Source organism: Cucurbita pepo, chromosome LG09, assembly GCF_002806865.2.
Source record: "Cucurbita pepo subsp. pepo cultivar mu-cu-16 chromosome LG09, ASM280686v2, whole genome shotgun sequence".
Lineage (NCBI taxonomy): Eukaryota > Viridiplantae > Streptophyta > Magnoliopsida > Cucurbitales > Cucurbitaceae > Cucurbita > Cucurbita pepo.
The window spans coordinates 5,966,720-5,976,969 of NC_036646.1; the positions used below are offsets into that span (position 1 = coordinate 5,966,720).

At 36.7% G+C, this 10,250-nt stretch overlaps 1 protein-coding gene across 1 annotated transcript; it reads left to right on the forward strand.

Moving 5' to 3' along the window:
- Positions 1–7,943: 7,943 nt before the first annotated feature.
- LOC111801529 (protein PHLOEM PROTEIN 2-LIKE A9-like) lies at positions 7,944–9,748 on the forward strand. The gene is made up of 3 exons (XM_023685551.1): positions 7,944–8,154; positions 8,335–8,414; positions 9,067–9,748. The coding sequence occupies exons 1-3, from the start codon at positions 8,062–8,064 to the stop codon at positions 9,455–9,457; spliced, it is 564 nt and encodes a 187-aa protein (XP_023541319.1). The 5' UTR covers positions 7,944–8,061; the 3' UTR covers positions 9,458–9,748.
- The last annotated feature ends 502 nt before the right edge of the window (positions 9,749–10,250 follow it).

The window sequence follows — 10,250 nt, forward strand, 5'->3', positions numbered from 1 at the left end:
GGGCACTGCCCTTAATTTGGTTGAGAAATGAAATGGTGTGGAAGGACCACAATGCAATTAATTTTATTCGTTTCTAAGTTATCAAATTCATTAAATTTGATTGCATTGTCACATGGTTTTGTTTTGTTTTTTTTTTTTTTTTTTTTTTTTTTTTTAACTTTATCTCTTTAGAGTTTTTGTATGATGTTGATTCCATTAAGGGAAAGGTCCATGTGTGGTTGTGAATGTTTTTTTTAACTAAATTATGTTTTACTCGTTTGAAATCTAACTCGTTTTTCTCTTTGTTTTTATTTGGTATTAAACTCAAATTGTGATATTACACACCTACTAATCAAGATCGTTACTTAAATACGAGTCTTCGGGTACCCTTTAAAAATAACCTTTGGAAGAACGTACCTGTAAACAAAGAAAGCTAATAAGACGATCAATTTCAATCCCATAACATGTAATAACCTAAATAAATTTTGAAAAAAATGAAAGTTGAGACGTTGAGAAAATAGGGAGTTGGACTCCACGGTAAAAGGGAGGTTCATTGGTCTTCCTTTCATCCCACTCGAGCAGTTCAAAGCCAGTCATAGAATGCATTTTTTCATGGTTCCAAGTCGATATTTCGACTTATCCAACTTGGGTCTGATACGCTTGGACCCTTCTCAACTAATTTCAACTCTTCGAAAACATTTTAAGCTTAGTATGACTACCTTTTAACTAATGCAAAATTAAGTGAGTTAATTTCCATATTATAATTCTAATTTATGGTGGTGGGACTATTAAGTAAAATTAAATTTTAGAGAGCAGCCCTAAGCTAGCATTAAAGAGTCGTAGTAGCTTCGACTTAGGCTAACCAAGTAAGTGACTCTACTATCAATTTGGTTGGAAGAATTGTTTTATGTATGATAACACGTGACCAATGGCCTTGCACGTGTCATATGTGTGATTTGCTTGATATGTGATGTTATGATATGTGTCGTCATATGATATGCCAAATAACATTATGGTATAAATAAAATGTCATGTTATGTTACGATAACTTATGCTATGTTATGATATGTCGTGATGTATTATGATATGTTATGTTAGGACATGATAGGCTATGACATGTTATGATATGTTTTGAAATAAGGAAATTTATGATGCAAAATTCCTATGCCATGATTTCAAAGTTATATTATAAATGAAATGATTTTATAAGAGTTTATGTACGCATATTGTCGAGTGTACTACGTGAGGAAATAATGGGGTTGTCTTGCATGGTTTATTACAATGGAAAATATGAGGGACCTCATGTATAATTGTATGTCCACGTGCATAAAGATACTTGTGCTGTATAATGGGTACGGACGCGTACACTATGAGATTGAAATGATTATCATGTTTATCATGAGGCAACGACGATCACTATTCCCTCCGGATGTCCAGCAATAGCCCAGAGAAGGTAGCCCAACCATCAGGTCTAGTGGGTGTGCGAGCCTGCTAGGTGGGCCCATGCTCGCACATGTGGGTCGTGTGTAGAAAAATACTACACATCCAATTTACCCTAACTGAAAAGTCGTCTAAGAGGAGACGGTTTTAAATGATAGGTCCCATCATTCTGTATGTGTTTGCATTCCCCGACCCCAATAGTGTGATCACTTACTAAGTATTTCTTAAAATACTCTAGGCTTATGCTATTCTTATATTTCTGGTAAATCCAAGGTCTACACGAGTGACAGCAGCAATGTGTTGCATTGAAAACCATGGAACTTGTGTTAGGATAGTTGCATTTTATTTATTTAGTAGCTCTTAGGTTAGATTAGGGTTTCTTTTTTATCTTTTCTTTTATTTATTTATATTTCACATTGTTTATTTTGAGTTTTGTTATATGGTTTTATAAATTATTTTAAATGAATATTTTTGCATAAAAAAGTCACGTCATGCATGTGGTAATGACTCTAAATAGAAAAATAGAGTCGTTACATAACAGAGAGTTTTCCTAACACCAAATTTTCCGGTCGTGATCAGATATGTCATGACCTAATTTCTAAATTATATGAAACATGGAAGTGCGACGTGGACTGACATGAAAAAGTTACGAAAATGCAGTAAAACTCATCCCTTTCCAGACAAGTCCAAAGATTGTGAATCTAATAAGCCAACCTACATCATTTTCCACACATAATATAAACCTTTAAATACCGAACCTAAGATACTATCCTAGATAAACAGCTAGGTCATGTGATTGGTACTAACCATATGAATTTGATAAAATCTATGTCTAGGTTTCGAAATTTGGATTTGACGTCTATCGACACAGCATTCTCCTACATCCCCTGTGACATAGTCATAATCTGACATCCTGCTATTAAGAGTAGGGCATCTTACCAATTGAGATGAGAAAAACGTGAGATCATGGTGTATCGAATAGGTGGGAGATCTAGGATGACTTAGGGCACATCATATTAAACTTGGGGTCATGGTTGTGCATTGCCTAAAGTTCAACCAATTTGACTTGGCTATACTCTTTGAGTTAATGCATAGGTCTTAAGTTCATCGTTCTATCTCTAGAGGGTCTATCATCCAATTTGACTTGGCTATACTCTTGGGTAAACGATGGTGGTATAAGTTCTTTAGGTGTCCGGTGCTCTGTAAGCCCAAAGATAGTATGTTCGATACCTAGAAAATCGAAGCCTTGTTCTTGAGTTTTAGCGCAGCTTCTAAAATTCAAAGCATGATTGAATAGCTCTTTACTTTTCCTTTACCCACACGATCAGTAACTTCCATCAGCGTTGTTGGATGGCCTCGTGGCAGTGCCTTATAGGTCCTAGGTCTACTCTCACGTGACATTGGGTTGGAATTACACAATTTTGGAGAAAAATATTCTCTAGACACGATGTGCTCAAGGAAAGCCAAAACTGACGCTAGTATTTGGTAATTAACTTATGAGCCCTTAACCTTGATAGTACCTTCCTTACGTGGTCCTTGTGCTCTTATTCGGTCTTAGAGTAGATAAGTATATTATTAATGAAGGCAATCACAAACATGTCAAAGAAATTCTTGAATACCCAGAGTCAGGAACGTTGGTCAGATCGAAGGACATGATCGTGAACTCGTAATGTCCATATTGACTCCTAAATGTCCCGTTAGGTATGTCCTATTCTTTGATCCGTAGTTGATAGTAGCCTTATTAAAACTTTGAAATGATGGTGTCAATTGTTGGTTGGAATATATAATCAAAATTGACAATAAACCTCTTGTTGTTTGTGATTAATCAAAGGAGATTATTATGATGTTTGCCATGATCAAATGTTTAGGCATCATTATTAAGCCTATACTTATAATTATAACAACATCATTAACATAGGAAACATATCACATTATTTGGTTCACTAAAGTCATAAAACTCCATTAATTGATGTACTTCACCTCTTAAAATTTCTTTCTAGGGCCCTTTTACGGTTTAAAAATGTAGTACATGGGTTAAGTATTTAAAACAATATTTAGTATGTAGCCCCACTGTTAAGGTCAAAAAAATGCAATCACATGTAATCATGGTAGAACCTATCTTTTCATAAAAATATTATGGTTTTCAACTCTGTTTTTTAGTCTGGGGTTGGATGTGCCGTACGTCTCTACACACAGCTCACACACGAGTACATGGACCCACCAGGTGGGCTTGCATACATACCCCCTCGGTCTGACCTTAAGCTAATATCCGGCAGATGAAAATGAGCTTGCATAATATCATGGTGTACGTAGATATCATAAGTATATGTCATGATTAACATACATGACTTTCTAATGTCTCATAGGCATAGAGTGAACATGTTAACATAGTTTATGTAACGACCCAAGCCCGTCGCTAACAGATACTGCCCTCTTTGGGCTTCCCCTCAATGCTTTATAACGTATCTGCTAGGGAAAGATTTCCACACCCTTATGAAATAAGGGTGTTTCATATTCTCCTCCCCAACAAATGTAGGATATCACAATCCACCCCTCTTTAGGGCCCAACGTCGTCGCTGGTGTCACGGTCATGCTCGTCCAGGGCATGTTGCCCATGGCCGCATGCCCATGACAAGCCAAACCCTTGTCATGTCTTTCCATTCTAGTGTTTTTCCTTTTGTAGTTCTAGGGCATATGACGCCTCAAAAATATCATGTCTAGGCCTGCCAGACATGAAATGCCTCAGAATGTACTATAGGGGATATGACTAGTTGTCAACTTCTCCCTACCCAAGGTTATATATGCTAAGTCGTTGTTATCTTTCTCTTGCTTGCTTATATAACGTCTCTTTCAAAAATCTCTCTCTTCTCATTTTCTAAAAACCTTCTTTTAAAACCGAGGCTAGAGGCTCGATCATACGTCGCTTGGCCGTAGGCGACGCAAAAATAAATTGGCTTAGCTCACTTGTCGTGGGAAAGTGAGTGCCGCACAATCGCTAGTCCGCTGCCTTCGAAAGTGCGATTGTGTCAGCTGGCACTCGCTCCTTTCTCCAATTGATGTGGGACCCCACCAAATCCACCCCCTTCGGGGCCCAACATCCTTACTGGCACATCGTCTCATGTCTACCCCCTTCGGGGCCCAACATCCTTACTGGCACATCATCTCATGTCTACCCCCTTCGGAAAACAGCCTCCTCGTTGGCACATCGCTCGGTGTCTGGCTCTAATACTATTTGTAATGGCTCAAGCCCACCGCTAGCAGATATTGTCCTCTTTGGGCTTTCCCTTTCAAGTTTACCTCAACCGCTAAAACGCGTCTACTCAGGAAAGGTTTACACGTTTACCAAAGAGTATTTAGTCGGTTATATAAATAAATAAAAGAGAAAAAAAATGGTAATAGATTTCCCCGCCTCTCACCACTTCTCTTCCTTAAAATAACTCGACCAAAAAAACAAAACAAAAAAAAAAAAATATTAGAAACAGATTTAGTCGGGCCAAGGAGATAGGTCTTTGAAGAAGTCAGTAATATTTTACATTTTCATTTTATTTTATTGAATGATTTTTTTGGTTACAATTAATTACTTTTGAATTAAAAATTAAATGACAAGAATTTTCTCGAAAATCCATTACAAAAAGTAATAGTGAAATAGAGATAAAGTAAGAGAGGGTTGTGAACATAATTGAAAGATAAAAGAGGGAAAGACACGGTAAGAGAAAAGAAAATATCTGTAAAAATGTTAAACTGAAGTCCAATTCTCGAGTTTCTCAATCTAATCGATTTGAATATCATTATTTTATACTTAATCCATACAAACATTTTAGTTACCTATATGTTCGCTTCTTGATGTTCTCAACCTCAACTCAATCTTACGTTCAACATTCTAATAAATTTCTACTTCAAATGTGATTTTAGATCGACATTTTAAAGTCAAACACTACCTGTAATTATTGGTGTGAATGACTAAATGTTAATCTAGCTTTTCGGATGCCCCAACTTTTAAAAACAAGAAATTGAAAGATTCCAAATTAGTGGGACACATTGATTTAAAATTGGACAAGAAATGAAAAAAAAGTCAATGCCAAAATTGGAAGCTTTCCTGTTGGCTATTTGGTTGGTGGAAACTCTGATTTGACCATTCAAATTTGTTTCATGGAAAGTAGAATGATTTGGAAATTCATGTCCTTTTCTATTATTGAATAGTTCTCCAATCATTTTCCATTCAAATGATCGTTTAAGTCTACGATATTATCTTATTTAGACTTTTCTTTTGAGGTTCCACATCGTTCTTCTCTCGAATCGAGGTGGGATCTCACAATCCAGCCCCCTTTAGAACCTGACATTTTCACTGACACTTGTTTTCTTCTTCAATCGATGTGATACCGGTTAGGATCGCACAACAACGCATACACTCGATTTAGATGAACACAAAAAACAGGATTGAGAAAATGCAAGGAGAATATTGGCTAAAGGTTTTTTTTATTGATGATTTCCAGTATGTACAGTAAGAGAATACAGAAACTACATTTTCAAAGCTCTAACGGGAGAGATATATATATGATTGAGCTTACTATATGCATAGTTTTACCCGATATAACCATCTACCATATATATATATATATATATAGCTTTATTTATATGACCATTTATTTTATATGTCATTTATCATATATAGTTTTACTATGTATAACCGTTGACTAAGCTATAAATAACCTAACAATATCCCTCAATTCACCCCTTTTGACCTAGCGTCATTACTAGCACACCACCTCGTGTATTGTGACCTATGTCATTAATGGGTGTTATCTCCCTGTAGAGTTTGTACTAATGCATAATATAATATGTTTAGCTTCAGTTGATTGATGGTGTGTTCTCTCTATAAAGCGTATTTATCTACATAGAGCTAGAATTAGGGCGCTAGACTTACAACGACTAGATGATGACCTAGGTCAAGACGCCTCTAATAGACTAAGCCCCTTGGTATCGTGAACAGTACCCTTGAGTCGGAAGTTCGTATTAAGCCACTCAGCCACCCTAAGAATCGAGTAAACCTCCTCAGCTCCTAGAGATGACCAAAGTAATGTATAGATTATGTTTCTCATGCTTTAGGTGGTCCATATAAATATTCCAAAACAAAGTATGCATATGTGAACCAAGTTAAGACTAGGGTGCTACACTTTGAGTAGTTTACACATTGACATAGGTCACTACATTTCCAGTTAACTGGGCACCTTAGGATCGTCAGCACCGATCAAAGTTCTAGACTTATGTGCACCTAGTGATTGGATTAGTCCTTAGGGGTTAACCTCGAGCATCCTGGAAACATGAGATCAGATTTAAACTGCCTAGACACTCCTAAGAACCTAATAGACCTCCACGACACTCAGGAATGACTAAGGTAACTCACCAAGTAGCATTATGATAGCATCATCAGAGTCTCTACCTTCTATCCGGTATGCCTTTAGTGCTAGTAGCGCCCTATTAAGCGATAGTAGTATAGGTACCGTTGAGCCAGGCCTAAGCTAAATAGTGCAATGCTTCAAGGCGACTAGGTGCCCTTACCTAGAGAAAATGACCAATTGACTCTTGAATGGGGCCATTGTGCAGTAAAAACCTATCTTGGGAGGGAATCTGGTATCATGCAATAAGCCAATATATGGGGTCGTTTCCCCAAACTAGGGTGACTATATGGTTATGTGGGAGAGTTTGCTAGCTAACCTCTCATGGGCTAGATAGCAAACACCATATTGTTCCGATTATGATGTAGCGCTTCAACCCAAGATACTAGTGATTCACTTCATAATCAAAGCAAGCTACCTAAGTCAAAGAATCAAAAGGTTAGAAAGCCTATACAAACCCATAGGGGTAAGATTCAAAATAGAGATCTACTCAAAACTTTTAGACCTCCCAGATGCTCAAATAGCAGTAGAGACTAGGCCCGAACTTCCTAACGCTCAAGTAAACCTATGGATACCAACTAAGTTAAGAATGCGATGAGAGCCTACAAGTAAGTTACTTGCTGATTATTTTTATACTCGCAGGAGCCGTTCAAGGTGGAGGGCATTCGAGAGCTCGACAGTCACAAAGAGAATCGTTCTAGAGCATTAATCCGTCTTTACATGTTAATTAGTTTTGCATGAATTTGTTTGAAACGTGGATGATGTAGTAATAATGTTTTCTCAATGCATGTCCCAACATATTTCAATCTTTAAACAACATATTAACAAAAAAAAAAAAAAATCAAAATACTTTTGACTTCAATCAATTCCATAAATCCCATCAACTTTCCACACAAGTATTTCATCAATCATAACGAATTACACATCTATTCCTCGATCCCTTTCCAACTAACACGACTATCTTATTCCAAAAAGATAAGAAAAAAAAACCCAAAAAGAAGCAAAAAAAGGAACATACAATCCAATCCAAAAGAATTGGATTCTCCATTTACTTACCATTAAGTATTATACGATGCTTCCTCCCATTAGCATCTACTCGTCTTCTATAAAAAAACCCTTTGGCTCTTCCTTAGATTACTATCAACAAGGCTTCGAAGAACACAAAAGAAAAGCAAAGGCTTTGATCATCAGAGGGAGCTGAAGCTGGAGAGCTCATTAACCTTTCTTTCTTTCTTTGTTTCCTTTTATGTCCATGACTACAAATATAGATTGTTTCGAGTGTTCCAACCCTCACTATCGGGCTGATACAAAGTACATAAAAAAGGACGGGAAAGGGAAGGTTCGTATGGTACCCATAATTTGAAAGTTTATGGACTAAATTTTACCGATTTTGATTAAAATGTTAGCAAACAACTAAGTTTCTTGTTGAAAATTTTAGTTTAATAAAATATTTAAATGATTAGCCAAATTCTAAAATTCTATTTTTTTTTTCGTTATTTGATGGTTCTTAATTTTACAGAAAAAAGAGTTCAAAATATATCCAAAGGGACTAAATATTACGTGGGGCAAGGACCATCGTTATTGGATGTTTTCGGACAAGTAAGCTCTAAGCTGCAACTTTTTTTTTAATGTTTTTTTTTATGAAGTTTAATCTATTATATTTAAAAACTAAAATTTATTTTGTTAACTCTGATTTTATAGATTTCGTTGTAGAAAAAACGAAAAGGAAAAAAAAAAAAAAAAGTTTTCTTTGATAATCACAATCTTTGTGAGAATATTTACTAAAACCATCGTACTAGAGGGCGAAATCCACTGCTAACTGATATTGTTGTTTTTTGACTTTTCCTTTCGGGCTTCCTCACTTTTAAAACGCGTCTGCTAGGGAGAGGTTTCCATACCCATATAAAAGATGTTTCGTTTTCCTTCTTAACAATGCGGGATCTCACAATCCACTCTAAGAGTGCTTTGTTCTCCTCCCCAACCTACATGGCATCTCACAATTATAGAAACTCTAAAGTTAACATGATATGCTTTGACCAATTCTAAGTTGGATGACCTCCTAACGTATTTTCCTATGAAACATGTGACTGAGGACAAGGACATGTGTTAATTTGTGGCGATAATAGTTTTCATTCGAGAATCGACAAATAAGTAACGTGGTTATGTTACAAAGGATACAGGTTCCAAATCCAAATTCCTTTGTTTCTTTCGATCGTGTTCATAATTTGTTGTTGTTATTGTGATTTTGTAGGGAGTGCAAAGACAGTTTCGCAGAACTAAAACAAGTAAGTTGGCTAGAAGTAACTGGTTCAACATCGGAAAAAGTTGAGATTGGGAAATGGTTCAAAGTGAGTTTCAATGTGACACTACGACCCAATGCTTTTGGATGGCATGAGTCTAATATTTACATAATGGCTAAGATTGGGAAAAAGGGGCGTTTCAGTTTCAAGAAGCTGAATCTTCATAATAAACGACCAGACGAAAGATTTAACATTCCCCATAATGAATTAAAAATTGAAGTTGCCAAATCCGCTGAGGATCCCATTCTCTACTTTGGTATGTATGAAGTTTGGAGCAACAGATGGAAAGGAGGGTTGAGGATCCATCATGCACTCGTTGAGGAGTGCGAGGCACCAAAATAGAAAAAATTGCGTTGATCGTGTCTATAACAATTGCTATTGACTCGATGTGTGGTTTCAAGAACATGAGAATAATAGAAGAATAATGTACTTATGTATCCACTAGTATTATGGTGATACTAAATTTGCAATGTATTTCGTGGATTTTATTTGTTTTAGAAGAATATGCACCAAAAATATGTATTGTATTTGTTGATATGTTGGGAAGTTTCCATATTGAGTATGTTTGGCTATCTCTAGAAATCTTTCAACTTGGAGAAGTTGGATACGAAGTGTTTTAACATGTTTAAGTTTTCAAAAACATGAATCTCTTCAACTTGCGTGTTTTTTTGGGTACTTATTGGGATGGAAGTTGTGTCCATGTAGAACAACATGAAGTTTACGTTGCTTGGATCATACATATAAACAAAAAAGACTAAAAAAACGATGGTCAAACTAAGAAAAGAGAGAAGGAAAACATGGGTCGTAGCGCGAGTTCCTTGGTTGGCTTCACACAGAGCATGTGCCCTGTGTCACAACCTCATTAAGTGAAAGTAGTTTGTGCCCCCACATGCAAGAGAGACGAGGGGCGACCCTTAAGTGGCGCCCATCCAGCCACGTGAAGGTCATGATTGAGAAGTGTCTTGATGCGACCGAGGAGGATGGTGCATCATCCAACACACCAAGAGTGTGCACTTAAGCCAAGTCAAGGCATACGCAAGGTTTGAGAGAACGATGCGACACGAGGGTCGAAGATATGCTCGAAGAGGGCTGGGTAAGGCCCCTAGCAATAACCTCAAAGATGAAAGCTCATCAA

Coding starts and splice junctions, on each gene's coding strand:
- LOC111801529 (XM_023685551.1), top strand. CDS start 8,062: ATGTCCATGACTACAAATATAGATTGTTTCGAGTGTTCCAACCCTCAC. Junction 8,155..8,334: donor AAAAGGACGGGAAAGGGAAG/GTTCGTATGGTA, acceptor TTAATTTTACAG/AAAAAAGAGTTCAAAATATA. Junction 8,415..9,066: donor TATTGGATGTTTTCGGACAA/GTAAGCTCTAAG, acceptor GTGATTTTGTAG/GGAGTGCAAAGACAGTTTCG.